Genomic DNA, 27,470 nt, shown 5'->3' with positions numbered 1-27,470 from the left:
TGTCTTTTGCTAAAAGTAAAATGAGCTGCTCTATTAGATTGTTGAAAACCTCATGTACATGTAGTTTAACTGGATGCTAATTCCAGGAGTGCCCAGAGTGCATTTTGCCATCTTTAAGCCGGACTGTCCACTATTTTTTTTAAAGATTTTATTTATCTATTCATAGAGACAGAGAGAGAAAGGGAGAGGCAGAGACACAGGCAGAGAGAGAAGCAGGCCCTATGCAGGGAGCCCGATGCGGGACTCGATCCCAGGTCTCCAGGATCACACCCTGGGCTGCAGGCGGCGCCAAATCGCTGCGCCACCAGGGCTGCCCTGTCCACTATTTTTTAAATTTAAGATGGTAATCTCTTGAGAACACGCTATTTTTGAAATGGGAATATTTTCCCTTCTGCCATGGGCCAGAAGGAATGAAACAACCATTTTTGCCATGTCGAGTTGGCTCCCTGGGCTCCCTTATTAAAACCAATGAAAGCAGATGTGAAAAACATAAAAACATGGTGTGGCAGGGCAGAACTGGATCATGGGAAGAGAGAAGAGGAAGGTAACAAAGTATTTTGTAATATTAAAATATTAAAAACAATCCTTATAGGAATGTTTTCCTTTTCTTCTGTTCCTTCTGTTCTGTTTCCTTTAATAATTTGTTTGAAAAACATAGGAAACAATTTCAAGTAAAATAAGTTAAAGTTGGGTAGTATTAGAAAACAAGGAAACTTTGTGTTCAAGGAATGGTCCACAAACATTTTCTGTTGTGTTAATGTGAGCTTTATGTATATGAGTGTTCTGCTGATAGGCTGCACCAGGTAGAATTTATTTTATTTTATTTTATTTTATTTTATTTTATTTTATTTTATTTTATTATTTATTCATGAGAGACACAGAGAGAAAGAGGCAGAGACACAGGCAAAGAGAGAGGCAAGTTCCATGCAGGGAGCCCAATGTGGGACTCGATCCCAAGACCCCAGGATCACACCCTGGGCCAAAGACAGGCCCTCAACTGCTGAGCCACCCAGGCATCCCCACCAGGTAGAATTTAGTAGGAAGGTACTAGCTGGCTTTGATTGAAGGGGAAAAAAAAACCACTTGTTAGATACATTTCACTTTCATACATTGTGTAACTCCCCTTCCCTCCTTCTTCCCTTACCCTTCTCTCATTGAAATCTCTATAATTTCATTATTTTTACGCTTCATCTGCGTTTGGACTGGTGACTAATGTCTAGTTTAGTGTTGTGTCTACATGGTGTTTGATAACTTTGAAAATTGAACATTTAGTAAAAAAAAAAAAAAAAAAAAAAGCGGTCATCTTGAATAACAGATGCCAGGAAGCTGGCTGGAGTAATGTTTTCCCCAATTAAGCGACTGAATTGACCATTTGTTTTAGTGTCTGGTGAAAACAACCTCATCAGGGAACCAATTCTTTTGGCACCAGAAATTCCATGGTATCCTGCCAGAAACTAGAAACCTTCACTCCGCGCAGGTTCCAATCTGAGTTCCTTTAAGGGAAATGGAGGCTGGTGAAAAAACTGGGAGTGGACCAGGCAGAGTTAGGCTGAGGGTCAAAAGCTTCCCAATTGCTCTGCTACCACTGTGCTCCCAGCATATTTATGAACTTCAGCATGCAGTCCATCCCCATCCTGAGGGATGAACTCGGAGAACGGGCAGATGGGGGAGAGGGATTGTGGGTGTCGGCATGCGCACACATGCATGGACACACTGAATAAATCTTTAATAGCTATGTATATCTATGTATAATCTATGTATATCTCGGGTATCTTTACTTTTAATAATTATATCCTGCATAAATTGAGATTTCAGTATCCATCTGCAGAAGTTGAGGTCCTCAGTAGAAGAGTCGCCAAAATAGATAAATCCCCTTAATCACTGGGCCAGTGGCTTTGTCGGCTATTTTAAGTAGAAGTGGACCATTGGGTACTTAGCTGTGGGAATCAGTTGTACCTTGGGTTGCTATAAAAGATGAGCTGAGAAGGCATTCAGCCCTGCAGCTCAGGCGTTGACAAACAACTGCCCATAGTCTAAATAATGCCTGCCACCTGTTTTTGTAAATAAAGTTTTATTGGAATATAGCCATGCCATTCATGTACATATTGCTTGGCTGCTTTCATGCTACAACTGCAAAGTTGATTAGTTCTGATAGAACAGATGGCCCACCAGACCTCAAATATCTGATCTGATACCAAAAAGATGGTTGACACCTGCACCAGTTTGTATGACCTCTTTGCCCTTCTGCTCAAGAGGCCAGTTTTCTGTCTCTGTAAATTATGAAGTGCACACAGTGTACTTCTGTTAAGGACTCCGTATTTTCTTTTTTTCTGATCAAGTCGGAGCCCCTCCAAGTCTACCCTGTAGAAAATAGGTTGACTGAAATTGAGTTCTGTTTTTCCCAAGTGAGCATTTTAAGAACAGGATTTTCTGGCATTTCTGGGATGAAAGCCACAATGAGTTGTTCAGCTGAAGAAAGGATTCTCCCTGCATACCATTCAGGTGTGCAAAATCCAAAGCAAAAATCTCAACTTTGTTCCTAGAGAAGAGATTGCATTTGGTAGCTATATTTAAAAAGGAAAAAAAAAAAAGCCCAAGCAGCAAGGAATAAATAGACTCTCCTAAGGCTACTTAATTTCTGAGAAACACTTTTTCCCTCCTGCCTTTATGTATGTAACTGTAACTAGAACAACCCAAAAAGATTTTTAATGTCAGAGCCACAGTTCCCCAAGTTAGCATCTTTATGGGAAGCCAAGCTCTGATGAGCAGCATGTAGGATTAAAATTTCTAGACAAGGAGACAAGTTTTTTCTCTTTCTGCATTCCTGCATAGAATTTATGGTTCACATTTTCTGAAAATTATATTGATGGTCATTGAGTAACGTTCTAATAGGAAAGACAGTCAATGTGAGTCCCTGCAAAGAATTTGATGAAACTGTTTATAAAATAATCTGATAATCTTTTTCTGTGTTGTATTAATCCTTAAGCTCTAAGGATGCAAATCTCAAACTTTGTTTTGCAAATTTATTTTTAGCATTTTTTAGAGGTGAGATAATGTTTCAATATGAAGAAAGCAATGTTACTCAGGTAGGTTTTAAAGATTTTTTTTACTGCAATCTTAAAAAGCAAGTGCTTGTGAATTTAAAGATTTGTTTTAAGGTTCAGATTATTCATGGTATTCGGCATATTTACTTTTATGACAAAATTTAAATAAAATATGTGTTGTTGAATCACTGACTTTGTCAAGAGGGTTTGACTTCATAATAATCATGGTGCTTTGTTAATCAGCCTATTTCAGTTTTTACTAAGCTTGCTACTGAATGTTTACACGATGGAATCCTATGGCCTTTAAAATTTTAAAATTATATGAGAAACTTCTACCAATAAGTAATATATTGAATCTAAGAGTAGTCTTATGAATCTCATCCTTTTTCACCCCATGGGGGATTCAGATGCATTAGTATCAGACTTCCCATGACCTAGATTGGTTCAGAGGATCCCAGCTAAATGTGGTTTGTTCTTTCAGTGACTATTTCCTGAGCACCTACGATGTGTCAGGCAAGGATTGAGGGTGCTAGAAAATGCAGTGAAGGCTGCTACCAAGTTCCCTCTTTACACTGGGATCTTGTACTTAAGTCTAGGGCTTCTCATGGGGAGAGCTTTAGTCGGATTCTTTTGGGGGAACCCTTGGAATAATGAAATTAATTAGCACATTAGACTTGCTGATTCAGAATATTTTTTATAGGAAATGTAAAAACAAAAACTAGCGCAGTCAATATGGATTTGATCATTAGCTAGACAATAAATACTCCATGCAATTAGTATTCAGTCTTTGAGGTGTATTTTTTTGGGTGATCAACGAAATTGAAGAATGACTTCTTGTTAGAGAATATAAAAAACACATGACAATATTTGTTGTATTCTTAATGATTTTGTGTTCCTAACAGAATCAAAATATGGCTAATGGCACCTTATCTGGAATCCCATCTCTAAGGGAATCAAAGTGAGTAATCTGCTGCTTGATTTAAAGTTATGGCATCAACAATGGAAAGATATTTGTTGAGCTATCTTCCTCTTGGGAACTGAGAATAGGAAATAGGCCCAAAAGTTATAAAGAATTAGTTCTCAAGTTCTTAGCAAATAGATGGTGGTCACTTGTCATCAAGTAATAGCCCCATGAGGCTGCTCTCTTTGATGCTCTGAAGGTATGTAGGAGGTCCATTTTCACTGGTTATTGAGCTGCAATATGATTTGGTAGCCAGAAAGGTTGGAAGAAGAGTTTGAGGTAGGATGCCATGTATTCCATTTGTTCAGGTGTTCATGGAGTATCAGTCATTCAAAAATCAGAGGGGGGTCTTCATGAAGTAGGTACCAGCTTCCAGGGACAAGCACGGACAGTGAGAGAAATACATTACAAATATAGATGCTCCTGGTCAAACACAAGGTCAAAATGTCAGTCTAGGCCTGGAGACCGTCTTACCTGAGTGTCAGTGGAAGGGGGAAACATTATGTCTTCACCCTTGTGCAGGGAAGCAGCATAGGATCCTAGATAAAATCCATCTACTCTCAACCTTGCTACTACCTCTCAAAGGAGAGTCTCCTCAACTTTTGAACCAAATCCAAAAGCTTTTGTGAGTATCTATGATGACATGGAAGAAAAAAAAAACCTTCCCTAGGTCAAAACAAAACAAAACAAAACTCTTCTAAAGGGTCATCTTTTCTTTTCTTTTTTTTTTTTTTAAGGGTCATCTTTTCAATTAGCATTTTGACTTGACTGCTTCCACTGAGTCAGCAATGAGTCAGCAATGATGAGTCAGCAATGCATAGGTGGAGAAGACCCTTAGGACTCCGCCTGATGGATGTCAAACATCTCGAGGGCTCCCCTGAATGTGTAGCGGCAAACAGTTAAACTAGTGATAACTGGGATGGACTGGAGTGGTATTTCTGTCCTTTCCACTTATTTTATGAACTCCTGATAAAAATGTAGCTTCCCTAGCTATTCAAAGTATATGTGTGAAATAAAGAGCAGGAGATATCAATGTCCTAAAAGTATCTTAAACTTTAGACAGGAAATAATATTAATAGGATAACATTTTAAAAACTTCTAAATAGAACACAACTTAATGACTAGACTTGAAACACAGAGGAGTTATTTAAAGCCACGGTGCATTTGTTGAGCACCTACTATGTGTTTGGCCTTGGGGATAAACCCAACGCTCAGGATGGAAAACATTCTAGAACAAGGGTTCTCTACCCTGGCTGCATATTAAAATCACCTAGGGAGCTTTTAAAAGTCCTGGTGTCCAGGCACAATCTGTAACAATTAGATCAGTATTCGGGGGCTGGGACACAGATGTTGGTATTTTTGAATGCCCCCTGGCAGTTTCAGCATGAGGCCAATTTTTAGAACCAGGAGTCTAGAGTCTGTCAGGACAGACATAGGATACAAACAAATAACAATACAGTAGAATCCCTCCAGTGAACATGACATGTCCAGGGTACCAAAGGATGTTCTGTGTATCTAAATATAGAGCAAGAAGAGCGGTGGGACTTGATTGCAGGGGCCAGGGAGACCCTCAGAAAGGTGGCTTCTGCTGGCTAGAAAAGCCGGGTGACTACCTACTGTTGCCACAGTCCTTCTCTTTTTTCCTTCAGACCTTCCCTGGAACCATCTAGAACTTTTGTGCATTCCTTGGAGCTGAGCTTGTCAGCCTTGGCACTATTGACATTTTGGAGCTGACAGCTCTCTATTATGCGGTGTGACAGATTCCTAACCTCTATCCACTAGACGCCAGTAACACCCAGCCCCCAATTGTGACAATCAAAAACCTCTCCAGATGTTGCCCCATGTCCCTTGAGGGCAGAGTCTGTCCCTGCATGCCCCCCTCCCCCCAGTTGAGAACAATTGCCTTAGAGTGAATTATTTGTCTTCTTTTTAAAAAGATTTTATTTATTTGAGAGAGAAAGCACAAGTGAGGGGAGGGGCAGAGGAAGAGAGAAAGGCAGGCTCCCCACTAAGCAGGAAGCCAGACACAGCTGACCCCAGGACTCCTAGATCTTGATCTTGATCAGAGCCAAAGGCAGATTCTTAACCTGCTGAGCACCCCCCTGCCCCCGGCTCCTCTAGAGTGAATTCTTTTTTTTTTTTTTTTTAAGATTTTATTTATTTATTCATGAGAGACACAGAGAGAGAGAGGCAGAGACACAGGTAGAAGGAGAAGCAGGCTCCATGCAGGGAGCCCGATGTGGGACTCGATCCCGGGTCTCCAGCATCAGGCCCTGGGCTGAAGGCTGCACTAAACTACTGAGCCATCTGGGCTGCCCAATAGGGATTTTCTTAGAGTGAATTCTTTAATGATTTCCTTTATCCTAACTTCCTGTGAAGCTCTTCTACGTAGAAGAAATAAAAGTGTTGTTGGAGGGGTGGTGCCTGGGTGGCTCAGTCAGTTAAGAATCTGCCTTTGGTTTGGGTCATGATCTCTCGGGGTCTGGAGACGGAGCCCCACATGGGGCTCCCTGCTCAGTGGGGAGTCTGCTTCTCCCTCTCCCTCTGCCCCTCCCCCCAGCTTGTGAACTCTCTCAAATAAATAAAGAAAATCTTAAAAAGAAGTTTTTAAAAGTGTTACTGGGAGTGGGATTGGAGGAGAGGAATGAGGAAAGGTCTTAAAGAGGAGTGGTGAGGAGGGGACCAGGGACTGGAGAGCGTTAGAGGACAGGAGAGGGCAGGTGGAGAGGGAGTGAGGAAGAAATCAGGGGTGCAGGGCCCCAAGTTGAGTGGTGGGCCCCTTTCAGAAATTTCGCCTCTGGCCAGCTCTTCCCAGGGCCCTCTGCCAGAAGAAGCTGCCTGGGGGATTGCCCGAGCCTAATGAATAACAAGATTGTTCAACCATAATTTATATCTTGCTGTTGGCTGGAACTATACAGCTTCTGACTGGTTAGTTTCCCTTGTCATATAAATAATTTATTTTTCTCACGTGGGAATCTCTTAGTATACCCAGTGTTTTCTTCAAAGTGAACACTGGAAGCAATAAATGCCATAGGCTTAATTTAATTGCTAAAAATCTAACTTGTTTTGAATTTAACATCACCAGTGATCTCCTTCATGTCAATTTCTCTCGTTTTATTAACAGACGATCAGAGCTCAACAAAACCCTGCAAACCTTAAGTGAGGTAATCATAGCACATCCTATACTTTGTTTATAATTACTGTTTCTGTTTGGGGGAAGGCACGGAGTTCTGTGTTCCTGAGGAGAGATGTATTCAAACTTTCCCAAATCTGTCCTATTAAAGATTGAATAGACTAGTTCCATACTCCAGAAATCAGAATGGGAGGGATCCAGAATCAGAACTGGAAATCACAATAGATAGATATTATATGGTGATAGAGTTTACTTCATGTAAAACCTAAAGCTTCTTAAAATGAGGGCTCCAGAATGAGCTCCTCTGTGTGGTAGCAAGTTCCTCGACAGTAGCGGGATGCAAGCAGAGCCTGTTTGTTCCAAGTAGCTTTGACAATACAACAGGAATCTGATAGCAATGTGAATTGGATGATCCCTAGGGGTTCTTGTGAGTCTAAGATTCTATGATGCTGTGATAAGTCCTGGGTTGTTTGTCTGACATTCTCAACTGTCAAAGTAACCAGTATATTTTTTATTTGTTTCAGACTTACTTTATAGTGTGTGCTACAGCAGAGGCCCAGAGGTCAGTCATTTTTAATACTTTTATCCGTATTAGTTCTCTATTCATGAGAAATAAAGTATTGAGGGGTCTTAGGTTGCAAATTCAAATATTTTCCTCTAAAATAAATACATATTCATGACATTTTGGATATATGGTTTTATTCTTTGAAACACATCATTGTCACATCCATCTTCCCATTTCTTTCTTTTTTTTTTAAAAGAATTATTTATTATCCATTCATGAGGGACACACACAGAGAGAGAGAGAGGGGTAAAGACACAGGGAGAGAGAGAAACCGGCTCCTCACAGGGAGCCCGATGTGGGACTCGATCCCGGGACTGAAGGCAGACGCTCAACCACTGAGCCACCTAGGTGTCCCCATCTTCTCATTTTTTTATAACTCACAGAGGGGTGGGTGGGATTGGGCCATTGCCTCTGGTGTGGCAATGCTAAGGATTATCAGTGTCCTTAGCCCCAAGGGCTGCCAATATAACCAAGAAATGTTTCCCAGGGGTCCAGGCTAGTGAAGGCCAGACAGAGAAGAAGCAGTATAATAATGGTGCTTGGGAGAAGGAGAGAGAGAGGAATAGATTGAAAAGTGTGCAAGGTGAATCAGAGATTGCCCAACAATTATTTAAATTGCACAGATGATCATTTATAAATTGTGTCCATCAGCTGTCTTGGCTGCATAAGCGAACGACTTATATAAATCAGTAATCTTGCCCCTTGAATCCTGGGCGACCTATCAGAGTGCAGGACCTAGAAAATGACAGCTTCTGCTCATGAGGCTATTCTTTGGTACAAATAGTGGCAATTATTCATGAAACTATAGATTAAATCCTTTTCCACTATACATATTCAGTTTATTTCACTTACCACTTTTTGTTATTTGCAACATTAGTACTTTTTCACATAAATCAAGACTAAAGTAAAACAAAACAAATCAGTAATGTCTTAAATTGCTAGTTATCTGATAATCTAGATTGAATTGCCAGAGAGATTTTGGATTTAAGAGACCTCAATGTTCACCTAGGCTGGTATATGACAGGGCTTCCATGATGGAAATTCAAATGCCTACAGATAGATACCAGGTGAGTAGCTAGCTGAGGGTAAGACTCTAGATGTTGAGATGCTTGTCTTTGCAAACAAGTTACACCCCTGCCAGATCATAGTTCCTGCAGGCAAAATGTTTCAGTAGTTGTGTGGTCAGAGGGTCTCTGGTTTGCAACCTCTGCAACTGGAAACCTCTATAAATGTCTCATGGTTGAGAGTCGTGGGTGTTCACAGGCTTATTGGGCTGACATTGCAAGTTCACAGCATCAGTGTCTCCTTTCCTCATTCCCAAACTTGAAAAAGCATTTACAAATATGTAGGTAGGTTTCCAGTTTAGTAACATTCTGGTTATATGTATTTCTCTTTACAGCACATTAAATTGTACATTCACAATAAAAGTGAATAAAACAATGAACATCTGTGCTATAATGGTTGCTTTGAAAAAAGTAAAGATCCAACCAATGGGTAAGTTGTCTCTGCCTTTATTGCTATGTTTGTTTTCACATGACTTTTATGTGTTCTTTTTAAAACTGAAAATACAATCGATAAACTTAAGTATGTTACAGCTTTCTGTTTTGACTCTCAGTTTTTGGAGAGCTCTAAAAAGTGATTTTTCCCACTTTTTCAATAAAGTTTCAGTATACTGTATTTGAAACATGATAGAAAAAACCCCACTGAGAGAGGGAGACCTCTGTTTGGAGTGTTTGATAGATTGCTACTGGTTCTATTAACTTTGGAATTCTTCTAAGGAGCTGCTGAAGAGCAACTGATATTGCATGTATATAACCTCCCCCAAAGTATTTACTCAAAAAATATTTTTGAGCACTTATTATGTATGTATGATTGTCAATATAATAGTATCCAGTTTTATTTTATCACCTGTTTTAGACAAATGCACTATAAAATACAGCAAGTGTAGGAACCATAATACTTGGTGGATCTGAGCATCTGTCTTGCCTTACTCTTGACCATGTATTTTCTTCTTTCTTTTCTGTTGTCTCCAGAGCAGTGCTGCTGTTCTGTCAGGATACCCTGCCCTTCCTCCCCGGAAGAGTTGGGAAAACTGCAGTGGTATGTAGCAAACATGCTGAATTTTTTCCTAAAATTATTAATTATTATAATTAATAATAATAATATTTAATCACCCTGCTGGCTAAGGAAGTTTGGAATTTTGACAGCGAAGAAGGGCTTTCAGTTTTAGGGGAAATGCAGTTTTTTGTTGTATCAAGTTTCCATTTGGATCATTACCTTGAAATAATGGTTTGCAATCTTGGTTGCACATTAAAATCACCTGGGGAGTATTACAAATATTCTGGCCCCTGCCCCTCACCCAGCCTCACTAACCAAATGCCATCATAGTTTTTCAGTGTGGTAGTTAAGAAAGGGTATCTAGGGATCCCTGGGTGGCGCAGCGGTTTGGCGCCTGCCTTTGGCCCAGGGCGCGATCCTGGAGACCCGGGATCGAATCCCACATCGGGCTCCCGGTGCATGGAGCCTGCTTCTCCCTCTGCCTGTGTCTCTGCCTCTCTCTCTCTCTCTCTCTCTCTCTGTGACTATCATAAGTAAATAAAATTAAAAAAAAAAAAAAAAGAAAGGGTATCTCAGTGGTATTTTAATTTGCACTTCTCTTATGAGGACTATTTGAACATTTTTCATGTATTTGGGGGTCATTTTTTATATCTTTCTTGTTAATTGTTCGTGTCTTTCCTACTTTTTTCTACTGGATATCTGATCAGTTGGCTTTTTTTTTTTAGGATTTTATTTGTTTGTTTCTTTGTTTGAGAGAGAGAGAGAGAGCAGGGGGAGGAACAGAGGGAGAGACAGAGAATCTCCCGCAGACTCCCCACTGAGCACAGAGCCCAAAGCAGGACTAGATCTCATGACCCTGAGATCATGACCTGAGCCAAAATCAAGAGTCCTATGCTTAGCCGACTGAGCCCCTGATGAGTTTTTAAGAGTCCTTTATATAGTCTCAGGTTCCTCCTCTGTAAAATAAGGAAGTGAGCCCTATCAGCACTTCTCAGGAGTTGCTGAGTGTATCAGTCACAGAGGATCTTGTTAAAATTCTAATCCAGCATGTCTGGGAAAGACCTGAGATTCTGAATTTCAAACAAGTTCCCAGGTGAAGCCAGGGCTGCTGGTTCATGGACTCCACTTTGAGTAGTGGGTCTAGATCATAGAGCAGTGGTTCTCAACCCTGGATGCACATTGGAATCATCTGGGGAGTTTTAAAAGCACCAAGGCCTGCCTCCCATCCTCAGAAATGGTGATGTCATTGGTCTGGGGTACAGCCCAGGCTTCCAGATTTTTCAGGATTCCTGGGTGGGGTGACTTCTTAAAAAAAAGATTTTATTTATTTCTTTATTTGAGAGAAAGAGTGAGACCACGAGCAGAGGGAGGGGCAGACTCCCCACTGAACACAGAGCCTGATGTGGGGCTTAATCTCATGATTCTGAGATCATCACCCGAGCTGAAATCAAGAGTCAGACACTTAACTGACTGAGCCACCCAGGAGCCCCCTGGGTGGGGTAATTCTAATGTGCAACTAAATATGAGAACCACTAGGCTAGAATTAGGTGATGGCTCAGGGTCTTTATAATACATTGGTTTTTAAGATTGGCTGCACATTGCAAATACCTTGGGCCCTTTTATTTTAATTAATTAATTAATTAATTTTAAAAGATTTAATTTATTAGAGAGAGAGAGACAGATAAAGAGCGAGAAAGGGGAGGATCAGAGGCAGAGGGAGAAGCGACTCCCCGCTGAGCAGGGAGCCCAATGTGGTGCTCGAACCCAGGACCCTGAGATCATGACCTGAGCTGAAGGCAGACACTTAACTGATTGAGCCACCCAGGTGCCCTATTTTTAAAATTTTTTAAAGATTTTATTTATTTGAGAGAGAGAGAGAGTGCACAGGCAGGGGGAAGGGCAGAGGAAGAGGGAGAAGTAGAGTCCCCTCTGACGTGGCGCTCTATCCCAGGACCCTGAGATCACGACCTGAGTGTAAAACAGATGCCTAACAGACTGAGCCACCCAGATACCCTGTCAGGCCCTTTTAAAACCTACTGATACGTCAGAGTGGCCTTTTTGGTGTTGATCTGGGTGGTGATGATATAGGTGTATACATGTATACAAATCCTCAAGCTCTAAATATAAGATCAGTACAGTCTACTGTATGTAGGCTGGACTTGGGTGAAGAAGCATATTAAAACCAATGTGGATGCCTGCACCCACCCCAGAGAACAGTTTGGTTGGTTTGGAGTGGGAGCCCTTGCACCTGTGCTAAAGCACTCTGAGGTTTCTTTTTTTTTAAGATTTTATTTATTTATTCATTAGAGACAGAGAGAGACAGACAGACACAGGCAGAGGGAGAAGCAGGCTTCATGCAGGGAGCCAGATGTGGGACTTGATCCTGGGATTCCAGGATCACTCCCTGAACCGAAGGCAGACACTTAACCGCTGGGCCACCCAGGCGTCCTTGCTCTGAGGTTTCTAATGTATGGTTGCCATTGCCCACCACTGTTTGGCCTCTCCTGGTGTGCCTCTACCAACAGATGGAGGGCTCTGAATAGCAGAAATGCCAAGAGCATTAGAGAGAGGGTAGCCTCTTCATGCTGGAGCCCAGTGAATGGGAACCCTTATGCTGGGGGATTTGGTTGCTGTAGGACCCCAGATGCAAGAAGGAAATTTAATTTATATTTTGCAAAGCACCTTTGCCATGATTTGGCCTGATGAGTTGCTACCATATACAATTCAAAGAACGAGTCTCGGGATCCCTGGGTGGCGCAGCGGTTTAGCGCCTGCCTTTGGCCCAGGGCACGATCCTGGAGACCCGGGATCGAATCCCACGTCCGGCTCCCGGTGCATGGAGCCTGCTTCTCCCTCTGCCTGTGTCTCTGCCTCTCTCTCTGTGACTATCATAAATAAATAAAAAAATAAATCTTAAAAAAAAAAACAAAAACAAAGAACGAGTCTCAGAGCAGTTGGGTGGATTTCCTAGACTAAGGAGAGCTAGAGCCTCAGGCAAGGCTCCTTGACTCATCAGCTTTCTGACTGTCTGGCACGCCTTCGTCCGCACTGCTGTCCTGAACCTCAGGCTGTGTAGCGAGGCTTCTGGCAGTTGTCTGGCCAGACTAGACTGAGCCAGCATTTCTTTTTATGGGCATGACCTGCCTTGAATTCCTCAACCTAATATTCCTGGGTCCTCTCACCCAAGAGAAGCTCTAAAGACACATTCTAGTTGGTGCTCTTAGATCACCGTATAAAACTGGACCCATGAGAGGCTTCCCTAGGTAATAATTTTTTGCCCCCCTCTGCTTGCTCTTCCCCTAACCCCAAGACTGGTAGATCGATAGTAGATGAGTTCTTCTCAACCTTCCATGCCATGAAAATATATGGCCCTGGGAACCTCACCGCTGCACCAAGACCAACCAAAACAGATGCTGGGGAGTAGGCCACAGAAATCTCTCTATATTTTTAAAGTCCTCTGGGTTTTCTCATGTGCAGCCTAGGTTGAGAACCACTGGGCTAAAGCAACATTGGGGGCATAGCTGGTTTACAAACTGGGGACCCCTTTGGCCCCAGCTTAATTCATTATTTCATTCAATGAACATTTCCTGGTCACTTACTATGTGCCAGTTAGACTCTGTGCCAGTTAGCATCATCCTGGGCTATTGCAGTCTAAAATTAATTAGACAGATTCCTATGTTCATCAATTTCACAGAAGTTTATGTGTTATTGACCTCAGTTCAAGATTTTCTTGAAACAAAATTCAGTACGTCAAAGAAAAAAAAAAGGCAGTGTGAGCTACCTTTCCCAGCCAATATTACACTGCATGTGAGTGAGCTAAATTTGAGGTTTCGTGGAAAGGAAAGGCTTACCTGTGACTCACTAAGACTAGTATGAGTATTTGCCAAAATAAAAAATTCCATTCTCCAAATCATTAATAATGATTTTTGCACATTTTTCTAATATGGATCAATACACAGAAGATTGTAAATGAAATTGACCGAATTGTGTGCTTTGCAAAAGCTACAGGAAAAACCTGAAGAACAGTTTATTGTTATTGGTATATTTAAGGCCGCTTTTAAAATTTATGCCATACCCTTTTGTACCTCATGTTAATACTGAGTTGACTTAGAGTTTATGAATCTATTCTGTGCAAATATAGTTTTGAAATGGATATGCTTTGGCTTCAAAGTCAAATCAGTTGTTCTGAAAATGATGAGCTGGTTTTGTTAATGTGGATTTGAACATTAAAGAAAAATGATATTTTGGTATTTAAGTTTCTAGAGAACTTTACAGTATGTTAGGAACAGTTTGGGCATGAGATTCTACCTTTTTTTGAGAATACATTTTGTAAAATCTAAAGCAAACATATGAGACAGAGCCCTAATACATGAAAACCAACCAGGTGGGTAGCAGCATTTAACAGCTCCCCTCCTTCAGAAGCACGTAGAAGTGTTCCAGGATCTCGGCAACTGAGTGATAAATGATAAGGCACAAGAGCCCGAGAGCAGTGGTGAGTGAGTGAACCAGAACTGGCAGTTCATAGAAGAGCCTCTCGCCTGCATAATCTTCTCCCAGGGAGGAGGTCGTAGAAGTGGGCAGGTCCAGGGGCTGGTGGCAAGGGCACAGAGGGCACGCAGGGGCAGAGGCTGGGAGTAGTGGCAGGTCCCTGATGGAGCCAAGTCACCTTGGTGGTGTGGGATGGTTGCCAGAGGAGGAGATTAGCCTCTCTGTGACTCATTCGTATCTCACATGCATCTCTCTGATTCTTTCCTTTAGCGACCTGCAGGATCCTGTTGTATGTCTTGCTGGTCATCCAGATGGCTCACCATTTTCTTCTTCTAGCAATTCCATCCCAGCTGCTCCCCAGACCACTATTCTGTCCCAGGTCTCCAGTACCTTCTCTTTTGCTGAGCCTCTAAATCCTCCCCCTGTAACCCTGAGCCCTCCCTCTCCAACACAAGTGATTCAGCTTCCTTCTCCCCAGCCTTCAGCTTCCCTATCTTCCAGCCCTGCCATTGACATGCCACCCAATTCTGGAACAGTCTCTTCTTCTATGACCCAAACTGATCTTTCCTACACACTACCACCTATGAAACCCTCACTTTCCTCTCTTACCACATCTGCCCCTGTGAATGTCATCATGACCAGCACACCTCCTGACAAGACAGGTAAATATGAGGAGCCACACTGCTGCTGTTTGTTATAATCTGGCTTCCTGAAATGCAGATGCCAGCCTGCCAAATCAAGATACCTGTAATAAGACCATGTCAAACTTTCTTTTTGTGATGTCTGCTTGATTTCGAGAGCTTTCCTGCAGATATTCATAGAACATAGATATAGCTGAGTTTGATTGTTTTGACCAAGAGAGTGGAGAAATAGCTGAGGCATATCTCATTTTATCATTTATTTATAGGTTTCTTTCTCCTACAAAAGATTATTAGGTCACTGTTTTCAACATTCTGAATAGGAAACTTTTGAACTTTTTTTTTTAAGATTGATTTATTTAGAGAGAGGGAGAGATAGAGAGAGAGAGCGTGGTGGGGGGAGGGACAGAGAGAGAGAGGGCAAGAGAATCTCAAGTAGACTCCCTGCTGAGTGTGGAGCCCAGTGCGGGGCTCAATCCCAGGACCCTGAGGTCATGACCTGAGCCGAAACCAAGAATTGGATGCTTAACCAACTGAGCCACCCGGGAGCCCCACAAAACTTTTGTACTATTAAATACAGTAATTCCATTTAGAAAGATGACAAAAGAAAAACTTAGCATTCTTGAGAAAAGGTCCATAGCAGAGTGACAGAGGTGGGACTGAGCCCAGGTTGCTGTGAGTGGGGGAGAAACATTCAGAAGACCTAGCTGTGAGTCCTCACTGGGAATGATCTGGGATAAGCCAGTTAGCTCTTCCTGACTTCAGCTTCCATGACTTTAAGATGGAAATAGTCACACTAGCTGCACTAGGTTTAGAAGGATGGTTTATAGGAGAATGCCATGGAACCTGCAAAGGGCTCCCACACACAAAGTAGTCTTAGAGGTAAAGAGATAAAGACAAGAAGTAGAAGATGCAAGAGAATTCTGGATGCTGTGAAGGTTCAATTTAGTGAGTAAGGAGCAGACCTTCCTCTATTGGGGGAGTGGGAGACAAAACCAAGTTCTTGGTGACAGGAGATTAGAGCTCAGGGTGTGGTCTCTGCCTCCTCCCCCGGAGCACCCCAGGAGGCTGAGAGTGGCTGTCAAATGACTTGATAGTTCTTTGAATCTGCACTGCTCTCTCAATTTTCTTTATACATACGGACATTTTAGGCCACATTATAAAATCATTGGGGCTTTAGTTTAGAGAAAATTTAATGACTGATGATGAATAAAGTAAAATTGAAGTTCGTTAGCCAATGAGACAACAGGACAAAAGTGAGATACATATAAAAGATGTGAGAGTATTACCTGGTGGCTAAAAAGTAGATACAAACTAACAGTTCCACAAGAGAGGGCTAAAGAGGTACTGTAAGCCACCTCAGCAGGATGACTGTTCGCAGCCAGGCATAAGAACAGCTAGACGAAACTCTAAACTCGGGGGGGGGCATCTTTACAGTCTTGAGTGAAATGAAAATGCAACAATAAATAGTTCATACACTATGTTTATAGCAGTATAACACATGGATGAAGATTAGAAGGGAACATGCAAAATAAGAAATAGGGTGTTAGGTGGTGGAAATAAGAGACTTTCTTGTTGCTAGACAGGTTTGTAGCATTGTTTCCCAATTAAAAACACTATTGAAAACCAGTTTACAGGTGGTCATATAGCTATTAATTTCATGATACTTTCTTTTTCACAAAAAGAGCCACTTGTTAACCATGTGAAATCCTGTACACATGATATAAATTATATATAAGTATATTTATACTTATATAAATACACACTAAATACACTGATATGCTTTTACATTTTTTTCAGTTAGGTGTCTTTCTTTTTTTCTTTCTAAGATTTTATTTTTACATAATCTCTATACTCAATGGGAGGTGCGAACTCATGACCCTGAGATCAAGAGTCACATGCTCTTCACATTGAGCTAGCCAGGAGCCACAGTTAGGTTTCTTGAAGTATAATTTACATGTGGTAAAATTCATCCAGATCTATGGATAGATGAAATGTTTATGGTTCCATTAGGTTGGATTAAACACCCATAGTCACATAACTGCCTTCATGACATATAACATTTCCACCACCCCCAAAGTTCCTTTGTGTTCTTTGGTAGTCAACTCCTATCTAAGACCCCAGCTCCTGGCCACCACTGATCTGTTTTGTTTTCCAATACTTTCAATTTTTCTAAAATGTCATCTGAAGAGAATCATATGCAGCCTTTTGAGACTGGCTTCTTTCAGTTAACATAATACATTGGAGAATTGGAGATCCATCTATGTTGTTGCAGGTATCAGCGGCTCCTATTAATTACTGAGTAATAAATAGTCCATTATATAGATGGATCACAGTTTGTTTATCCATTCTTCAGTTGATAGACATTTGGGTTGTTTCCAGTTTGGGACTATTACGAAAAGGGCGTCTATAAACATTCACAAACAAGTTTTCTTGAGACGTGTTTTCATTTCCCTGGGGCAAATACCCAAGAGTAGGTTGGCCAGGTCATAGAGTCTTATGTTGTGTTTCTTTATTAGTGGTTTTTCCATTATGTGTTCATAAAATTATTTTGCTCTCTGTTATAGAAATTGTTCATACCAGCAGCATCAGTGATTCTGATCTTGAGAACCAAGTGTCCCAAATGGAGAAGGCTCTATCCTTGGGCAGCTTGGAGCCTAACTTCGCGGGAGAAATGATAAATCATGTCAGTAAACTCCTTCATTCTCCACCTGCCTTGCTGGCTCCTCTGGCCCAAAGGTATGACTTAGCAAACTGATGTGGTCGGGAGAGGGGACCCTCTAATGATAACGATACTTCTTATCAGGATTAATTATAGCCAAGTGTTTTTCTTCCACGTAAGAGGTTCATGATGACTGGCTCAATTGCTACTGCATATTCTGCTTAGAATGGAGAAGTGAGAGTGCTGAATTTGAGCTACCACTTATCTTTACAGATTGCTAAAAATAGTGGATGACATCGGTTTACAACTGAATTTTTCAACCAAGACCATAACTCTAACCTCCCCTTCTTTGGCTCTGGCCGTGATCAGAGTCAATGCTAGTAATTTCGACACAACTACCTTTGCTGCCCAAGACCCAGCAAATCTTCAGGTACATCCTAATCTATTGTGGTAAAAACCTTTCCTTGTATATGATTGTAGTCTCCATGTACTTCATGATGGAGGCAGGTACTGCTTATAGTCAAGGGTGATACTCAAAATATTTAACATCTAGAACAGTGAGGCACCACAAAATCAGAAACAGGACATTGATCTTAGCGGGAGCAAGATCTGAGAGGTCCTTGTGCCCAGTGTTAACCCTCTAGCAGCTAGATTGTAGAAGTTTTGTGGGGAAGTAGGGGGCTCAGGTGGGGAGAAGTGTCCAATGGAGGGTTCTAGGCAGTTGCAAGACAGTGGGGACATCAGCTACTTATCAAGGCATTGCAACATTTTAACAAGTGTTTCGACTGCGTTGCTGTCAGTAGTGGTGTATCAATCCTGCTTCTAGTGTTTTCTATCCACCTATTAGAGGGATTAGGGGCTGGAAATGCCCAAATCAGACCAAATCATGCCTTTCTTGCCTTTTAATTTAATTTTTATAGTCTTCCCTTTATAGGTTTAGTGCATGTGGTTCTATGAAGACTTTGCCCTAACAGGTGGCCGGGTTGGTGTCTGCAGTTGCCCTGCACCTCCCCCTGCCCCCAGTTTTGTTGAGCTATAATTGACATATAGCATCCTACACTTTCTGATAGTTTCTGTGTAGCTTTAAAATGTTCCCTTTCCTGCTCTGAGGCTGCATCTCCCTATTATACATCCTTTCCAATTTCATAGCATCAGAGAAATAAGAACCGATTTTATAGAGGTGCCACAAATAAATGCTTTTACAGGATCCTCCATCTTAATTAGTTCTTGTGTTTTCCATCTCTTCATTATACTAGCCCCAGGCATTTTTATTATCTTTTCCTTGATTTTCAGGTTTCTCTGGAAACTCAGGCTCCTGAGAACAGTATCGGAATTATTACTCTGCCTTCATCACTGATGAGTAATTTACCAGCTAATGATGTGGAGCTTGCTTCCAGGGTTCAGTTCAACTTCTTTGAAACACCTGCCCTGTTTCAGGTAAAGTTAATTAGCACTGCTTTTTGTTTAAGTTTTATTTTGGAGTGGGGCGGTTTCGTTTGTTTTTTTTCACATGAAAGCTGCAGTTTGTTTTTATTTATTTATAATTTTTGCAGTTTATTTTTATGTATTTATTTGAAAGATTTATTTATTTTTTTTAATTTATTTATTTGGGAGAGAGTAGTGTGGAGGGGCAGAGGGAGAGAGAGAGAGAAACTCTAAGCAGACTCCCCGATAAGGACAGAGCCCAACATGGGGCTCCATCTCACGACCTCACGATCATGGCCTGAGCTGAAACCAAGGCTTGGATGCTGAACCAATTGTACCACCCAGGTTCCCCTGCAGTTTTTTTTTTTTAATTTTTAAAAATTTTACTTATTTATTCATAAGAGACACACAGAGAGAGGGGGAGAGACACAGGCAGAGGGAGAAGCAGGCTCCTTGCAGGGAGCCCGACCCCAGGACCCCGGAATCCCGACCTGATCCGAAGGCAGACGCTCAACCACTGAGCCACCCAGGTGCCCCTGTTTTTAAACAGGACCTAGTGATGCTGGTAATGATAAATAACAATAATGGACATTTATATATAGCATTTACCAATTGCTGAGCACTCTACTAAGCACTTAGGAATGTTAACTCTAATCTCTACAATCTTATGAGGGAGAAACTATTCAGCTATTGTCCCAATTTTACAGATGAGGGCAAGGAAGTGCAGAAAGGTTAACTTGCTCAAGAATACACAGTGTAAGTAGCATAATGTTCTATTCCCTTTACAGTTCATGAGGGTCCTGTTGTGTCAGTTTGTGAAATTTAAGTCTGTATTTAAAGCACTGTGTAGTAGAGTAAGCTCTGTTTCAAATTGTGGTCCTTGGGAAAGTCACTTTGTGACTCTTGATTTCTCACCTAGATTATAAAATCAACGGTGTGGACTTAATGGTCTTTGGGGTCCCTTCCAGCTCTAAAGTTCTCTGATGACATCTCATTTTTACCCTTGCCATCTTGTTGATTCTTTGGTGTGCTAGGACCCTTCCCTGGAGAACTTCTCTCTGATCAGCTACGTCATATCGTCCAGTGTTGCAAACCTGACTGTTAAGAACTTGACAAGAAACGTGACGATTACATTAAAGCACATCAACCCGAGCCAGGTGGGAGAGACCTGTCTGGTCTATTCATGACCGGATACACTTGCACAAAGCACAACTGTCAGACTTGGCCTGAGGAAAGGATATCCAGTCGAATCCCAAATTCAGTTAAGGCAGTGTGTGAGACTAGGATCATATTGTCTGTGGGATCTTAGCATGCCTAATAACTGACCATCTAATTTCTAACAAAGTGCAATGCAAAAGCCAGCTATCATCAATCCCCCAATTTTAGTGCATTTAGGTCTGTGGCTACAGGTCTGATTCTCACCCCCAAAGAGAAGACATCTCTCATTTCAGTTAAGACTGAGCATTATCTATGACTTTACTACTCATATGTGGCCTGCAGACCTGTACCTTCAGCATCATCTGGGAGCTTGATAGAAATGCCGACTCTTAGGCCCCACGCTGACCCCCTGAATCAGAATGCGCATTTTAGCAAAGCCTCAAGGTGATTCCTATGCACAATTGCTGAGATTAAGAAATGCTGACCTATATGAGACTCGCTTGCTTCTAGGGACTAGAATAAAATAAGAATTCTCCAAAAATCGTGATATTCTGAAATAAAAAATTTCATATTTTTTTTCTGATTGCTTATCAGTTTCTTCATTTCAATAAATTAATTATTTGTCACTTATCTTTCCGCTGCAGGAAGACTTAACAGTGAGATGTGTATTTTGGGACTTGGGCAGAAATGGTAGGTTCTGGTCGTACCTTTTTTCAGTCCTGAGTGGGCAGGGGCAGGGGCAGGGGCAGAGGGAGGAGGAGGACAGAGGAGAAAGGGGCAATCATTGATGCCATGGCCTTGCTGATAGGACAGATACTCTTTCTAATACCCACAGGTGGCAGAGGAGGCTGGTCTCCAGACGGCTGCTCTGTTAAAGACAGGAAGCTGAATGAAACCATCTGTACCTGCAGCCACCTTACAAGCTTTGGTGTCTTGCTGGTAATAACCCCACACTACCTGGCTTTAGATTCTGGGTCTGAAGGGTAGCTGGATGTCACACCATGATGTCTAATGTGATAGATGACTGATTAGCAGGTGTGATATTGTGGCAAAGTTAGAGATCAATGAAATTACTCTTCCAATGAGCAAATGTAGTTGAAAGAAAATACTTGAACATGGAAGTTTTTTTATCCCCAGTGTATTTTTATACATAAGTTTTCCTCTTTTAAATAGCATGGCCTACGGAATTCAGATTAAAATGTGTAAGAAAAATTGTTTACTTTGTACTTTAAAGTTTTCATAAGATGCTCTGTCATAAGTTATCTTATGTAGTCTCTTCAACAGTCCTACAAGATAGGTGGAATGGGGTGTTACTATTGTCATTTTAAGAAGTTAGAATTAAAAAAAAAGAAGTTAGAATTAAGACTTGTTAGGCCAAAAAAAAAAAAAAAAAAAAAGACTTGTTAGGCCATTGTCCACAGTCATAGAACTAAGAAATAGAAGAGTCTGAAGCCAAATTCAGCTCTTTAGGCTCCTAGCCCAGTGCTTTTCCAGTGCATCATAATGCCAAGGCCTTGCTGATAGGACAGATACTCTTCCCAATACTGACAGAGGATGCTGGTGATCAGATGGCTGCTTTGTTAAAGATGGGAAGCCAAATGAAATCATCTGTACTGATCATGGACATGAGCTTTAGAGTCAGCCAGACCAGAATTTGGATCCCAGCTCCTCCATTTCATACTGAAGTGACCTTGGGCAAATTATTTAACCTCTCTGGTTAACCTTCCCTTTCATATTTTGACTTGATGATAATAATTGTGTCTACCTCGTATGTTTGTTGAATGAGCCATGGTTGGGCACTTAGAACATTCAATAAATGTAAATCATAGCTCTTTTATTTATTTAAAATACTTGGTCTTGAAAGCAGTATTTTATTTTCCAGGACCTATCTCGAACATCCTTGCCACCTGCTCAGATGATGGCTTTGACGTTTATCACATATATTGGTTGTGGGCTTTCATCAATTTTTCTTTCGGTTACTCTGGTCACCTACTTAGCCTTTGAGTGAGTATCCACACTGGAAACTTGGATTATAGGATGCTATACTCACCTCTGTTGCCAAAATGTATTAACTAAGTGTGCTCCTTGGCCTACCTTATGCTACATACCATATAATGGTGCCACCTATGTGCAAAACTTCATGGGACTTTTTGTGTCTTAATCATCTTTTTACCCTAGAATGATGCCTGCTACCTAGCTGACATTAAATGTGAAATGAAAGATCAACGCAGGACCTTGAAAGCTAAGAGCTTATAATCTGATTTAGACCATGGCTTCACGTACAGCAAATGAGCTATGCTTAAGTTACTAAGTTTCGAAGTTACACAGAGCAAACACAAAAGATTAAAAACAATAGCAGGTATGGGGATGAGGATGAAGAAAAGGTGTAAAGCCTCACTGAAAAAGATAAATATTCCACAAGTGCAGCAAGAATGACATTCTAAATGATAGCATCTCCTTCTTGGCTTACCTGAGGGGGCACTTTGGGGAGTGGGAGGGATTCCAATAAATTCTGTTGGAAATAAAGCAATATAGGCACTTTTATTACATTAAGTAAATCAAACAGTATGTAAGGTCTGGGGTTTAGATTTTGGACACTGATCGGGAAATGCACAAATTTCCTTGCAGTGCCAAACTCAGAGTTTAGCTGTCACTACAGATCTTCTAGTTGACCTTTGGAAGTAGGATTAATGAGACTAAATTACCATCAGGCCAGCCATTACTCAGAATGATTTCACCAGGTCTAATCTCACACATGTAGACTTGCACATGTCATCAATGAGCCCTAATTTCCTCTGCATGTTTCACTTAGCTATAGTTTAAACTCTTCTTTCCATGATCTCATTTTAACTAATAACATAATATGGGACCAGCTCTGTGTTGAAGATCTGAATATAGGAGCCTATTGTATGAGAAGCAACAGCAGTGCTCCTAGAAGTAGTTTGGGAGAAATGAGGGTGGGTGCTCCATCGATTCCACTACAAATTATTCAAAAGGGTGAGTCAGCCGTCAGCATATAAAAAGTTCCACAGAAATGCAAATATAAATTTTCCATATTGTTATGACAGAGGATATTCTGCTTTGATTTTTCCTTTGTTGTTGTTATGGTTGTTGATTTTAATGCCTGCCCCTGGTGCACACAGAGAAGAAATTTATGCATATAGACATTTACCAAAGAATAACAATAAATTTCTTAGATATGCTCACATAAGGGTTGTCAGAATGTGATGCTAATTCTTTTCTTGTCCTTTCCTTTTAGAAAGGTTCGGAGGGATTACCCTTCGAAAATCCTCATCCAACTGTGTGCAGCTCTTCTCCTGCTGAACGTGGTATTCCTCCTGGATTCTTGGATAGCCCTGTATAACATGCGAGGCCTCTGCATCTCAGTGGCTGTATTTCTGCATTATTTTCTGTTGGTCTCATTCACATGGATGGGCCTGGAAGCATTTCATATGTATCTGGCCCTCGTGAAAGTGTTTAATACTTATATCCGGAAATACATCCTTAAATTCTGCATTGTTGGTTGGGGTATGTATAATCTTGCTTGCACATGGCCTAGGCTTTCTCCAAAGCTTTTTCTCCAGTATTTTGGTCTTTAATCAGATAGAGATGATGATAAAGCAGGTCATACTTGGCAGGTTTCTAAAACAGCTATATTGTCCTTACCCTTGTCCAGTTTCTCTTTTTTTAAAGATTTATTTATTTATTTTATAGGGGTGGGCAGAGGGAGAGAGAATCTTAAGCAGACTCCGTGTTGAGTGCAGACCCCGAATCGGGGGTGTGGGGGACTCGATCTCAACCCTGAAATCACAACCTAAGCCAACACCAAGAGGTGGATGCTTAACCGCCTGCACCACCCAGGCACCCCAACCATGTCTAGTCTCTTTCTAGAATACCTGTATATTGGTTATGAACATTAAACTCTTTGAGGTTAGGGCTATGAATATTCTCTGTATCTGCAATAACTAGACTTAGGGCTGGCACACAGAAGGTGCTCAGTAAATTGAAGATGTGAGCTTGGTGATAATGAGGCCAAGCTTTCCATCCCTGACCTCCCAACTAGCCTCACTGGTTCTAGATCTCTCAGATATCATACACACACTCAACACTGGGCTAAGAATAGCAGAGTGAGATGAACATACAGGTGAACCCTGTTGTGACTTCATTGCCTCACTGACACAATTTTCAGATCATGTCACCTGTTGGTGGTGGGTCACAAAGTCTTAGACACCACACATGTCACAAAGTCTGAGACATCACACATGAAGGTTCCTGCATTCAACTCTCCACCAAATGTAGGAGCCCCATCAACTTGACTGAACTTAGCTTTGGCTGAGATAATCTAACCTCTGCTTGAACACTTCTACTATTAGGGAGCTCATTATCTTTGTTAAAAAAAAAACAAAATTCAATGGACTAAATTTTAGTATATGTGCTGCTGAAGCGAGCACTCAACTGACTAAATTTTAAAGACCTTATTGGCTCTATTCAGTGATTCATGAATCAGCAACATCCAGTCTCACAGATAGAAAGGAGCTGTACAAAATGAGAGATGTTGGGCAGCCTGGATGGCTCAGCAGTCTAGTGCAGCCTTCAGCCCAGAGCCAGATCCTGGAGACCTGGGATCGAGTCCCACATTGGGCTCCCTGCATGGAGCCTGCTTCTCCCTCTGCCTGTGTCTCTGCCTCTCTCTCATGAATAAATAAATAAAAATATTTAATAAAAAAAACAAAATGAGAGATGTTTATAGGTGGAAGGGAACAGGAATAAGCAAGTTACACTAGGCAAAATAGTGGGTTCCTTATTGCAAGGTTATTCTCCTTTAGGGGACTCAACAGAGGAGTCTATCAGGCAGATTACCTAACTAGTGCTAATAATGTGATTCCTGATTGACTGGTTTAAGATTCCATTTCTGGGAGAGCTGAAATTGTAATTAAGTCAAGTCTCAGTTTCATGACCTGGGGCTTCGCATAAGTGACTCAATTTTAGGCCTGTTGTCTCGTTTTTAATACCTTACAAGGCAGCCAATAACCATGTTCTAAAGCCCTGCAGTTCTGATTTCCCATTAAGTTCACTTAGCTCTCTGGTGGCACTTACCCAGTGGTATTGTTTTTGCTCTCTAAGTTAAAAAAATAATAAGCTAACACCTCTCTGCCAGAGAGCCCTTTAGATAATCTACAAGTAATATATAACATTAAGATAAACACCCTTTTTCAGTGTATTTTCACATAAGTAACCCCATGAAAGACAAGCCAATGAGGTTAGCACAAGGCAGTTATTGCTAGCACCAGGGAAAGAAACCAGCTCAAAATGATGACATTGATTTACCCAATTCACTCAATTTGAGAACAGCCCAGCCTGGCTTTCTGATTTCTCATGTGTATATTTCCCTCTGAATTACAGCCGCCATCCTTCCCTATCCTCTTTTTCAGGCTAAATATTCCCTCAGATATTCCCTACACAATAGTACTGCAGACCCTTTACCACCCCTGTCACCCCACCTGTCATTATATCTTTGTCAAGAATAACAGAACACCTTTCCAGAAAGATGAGTCACTTCTTCCTAGAAAAAATAAATCATTGCTTCTGACATTGAGCATGGATTCTGTCTTTCTGGAATACCCAAGGTCACATTCTTTGTCCTGGACAAGCTCCACAACCCTCATATTTTATTTTTAGGAAAGTATTTCACTTAGGAAACCATCATATGTGTCTCTGTAAGGTACAAAGAAAAAAAGAATTAAACAAAATATTATTTTAGATTGTACCAGGTACCCCAGCTATGAGGAGGAATTGTTTTTTATTTACCAGAGCCTTGAGATGGATGTGAGGCGGGTCTGTGTGCTCAGGGTGTGAGATGCCCACATGGAGTGGGGTGAGGGGTGATGGCATGGTGGGGGATGAGAGGGACTCCTTCCCAGCCGGACGCCATTTTGACCTGGGAAGAGCCTTGTCATTGTGCTTTTTAGTGGAAGTGCCAGTAGGCCCTTGAGAGAGCCAGTATAATGGCAGTCAACACCCCTAGATCAACCAGGTCTGCTCCTCAATCCATCAGTGGCTTCCAGCTAATCAGTTGAGGATTTGGGGTTCATAATGAAAGATTTGCTAGGAGTTGCTGATAATCCTAATATGTTGATTATTTGGTTTACATTTTGGGAGTCCTTCACTTTGCCTGCCACCTGAGCCTCAAAATTCCATTCCAGATGTGTATAAATTAAGGGTAACTCTAGCTGCTGTAGGCGACAAAAATCTCAGGAGAAGATAATTTCTCATGCACAGTCCAGTTAGCAGGAGTGTAGAGGTCTGTGGTCTCAAGACTGGATTTCTAAAGTTGCCCTGAATTTGGGAGAAAAAAGAGCAGAGGATCTCATAGAAAGTTTTTATGGGACCAGCTAAAGGTAGAGCAAATCAATTCTGTCCATATCCCATTGACCAAGACCTAGTTTTGTGCCCACACACACCTAGCTGCAAAGCAGGCTGGGAGAAGTCCAGCCGTGTGCCAAGAAGAAAGAGAAACTGGGTTTGGTGAACAGCTCAGCAGTTTGCTCCCAGAAGAAAATAGAATGTAATCTCTAGTCTTTCTTCTCACCGACCTTGGTTATTAGAGCTCTGTGTGACTGATGTTTCCCATCTTCCAGGGGTACCCGCTGTGGTTGTGACCATCGTCCTGGCTATATCCCCGAATAACTATGGCCTTGGATCCTATGGGAAATTCCCCAATGGCTCACCCGATGACTTGTGAGTACAAAGCCCCTGAGGGAATGTTAAGTGAACTGGAAAACAGAATAATCCAACAAAGTGGAGTATGTAATCAGCATATCGACTCTGACTCTCATCCTAATAAAATCCAGTCACATTTACAGCAGTCTTCGCAATTATGTATGTAATGAGATAAGCTAGTTGGAAATGCCACGCTATTACTTTTCTTGTTAAAGATTTATACATGTATTTATTCATGAAAGACAGAGAGAGAGAGAGGCAGAGACATAGGCAGAGGGAGAAGCAGGCTCCCTGTGGGGAGCCTGATGCAGGACTCGATCCCAGGACCCTGGTATCACGACTTGAGACAAAAGCAGATGCTCACACCGAGCCACCCAGGTGCTCCATCACACAACTACTTAAGTATTAAAAAAAGTAATTGGAGGTATTTTGAAAATATTTTTTAAGTGTCTAATAAACATGAAATGCCAGCTACATTATATTAGTAAAGACTCATAGATAGGATTTTAAGGGGATAAAATCCTGAATGTTTTGTTTTCTTTCTTTCCTTCTTTTTTTTAAAGTCCTGATTGTTTTCAAGGAATATTTTTAAAGTACTTCTAATCACCAAGTGTCCTA

The 27,470-nt window shown here is 41.3% G+C and overlaps 1 protein-coding gene across 4 annotated transcripts in view; it reads left to right on the top strand.

Moving 5' to 3' along the window:
- The window catches only part of ADGRG2 (adhesion G protein-coupled receptor G2), a 127,240-nt gene that overhangs the window by 90,528 nt on the left and 9,242 nt on the right, over positions 1-27,470 (top strand). For all 4 annotated transcript variants that reach the window (XM_025997488.2, XM_072745030.1, XM_072745029.1 and 1 more), the window contains 16 exons: positions 3,034-3,086; positions 3,947-4,002; positions 7,130-7,169; positions 7,663-7,700; positions 9,103-9,197; positions 9,737-9,803; positions 14,520-14,911; positions 17,455-17,626; positions 17,823-17,979; positions 18,843-18,986; positions 20,009-20,131; positions 20,777-20,822; positions 20,968-21,071; positions 22,015-22,136; positions 23,392-23,660; positions 26,771-26,870. In XM_025997488.2, coding sequence (XP_025853273.1) covers positions 3,034-3,086; positions 3,947-4,002; positions 7,130-7,169; positions 7,663-7,700; positions 9,103-9,197; positions 9,737-9,803; positions 14,520-14,911; positions 17,455-17,626; positions 17,823-17,979; positions 18,843-18,986; positions 20,009-20,131; positions 20,777-20,822; positions 20,968-21,071; positions 22,015-22,136; positions 23,392-23,660; positions 26,771-26,870 — 1,978 coding nt within the window. The remainder of the gene's footprint in view (positions 1-3,033; positions 3,087-3,946; positions 4,003-7,129; positions 7,170-7,662; positions 7,701-9,102; positions 9,198-9,736; positions 9,804-14,519; positions 14,912-17,454; positions 17,627-17,822; positions 17,980-18,842; positions 18,987-20,008; positions 20,132-20,776; positions 20,823-20,967; positions 21,072-22,014; positions 22,137-23,391; positions 23,661-26,770; positions 26,871-27,470) is intronic.

Source organism: Vulpes vulpes, chromosome X, assembly GCF_048418805.1.
Source record: "Vulpes vulpes isolate BD-2025 chromosome X, VulVul3, whole genome shotgun sequence".
Lineage (NCBI taxonomy): Eukaryota > Metazoa > Chordata > Mammalia > Carnivora > Canidae > Vulpes > Vulpes vulpes.
This window is presented reverse-complemented; position numbering and strand designations above follow the sequence as displayed.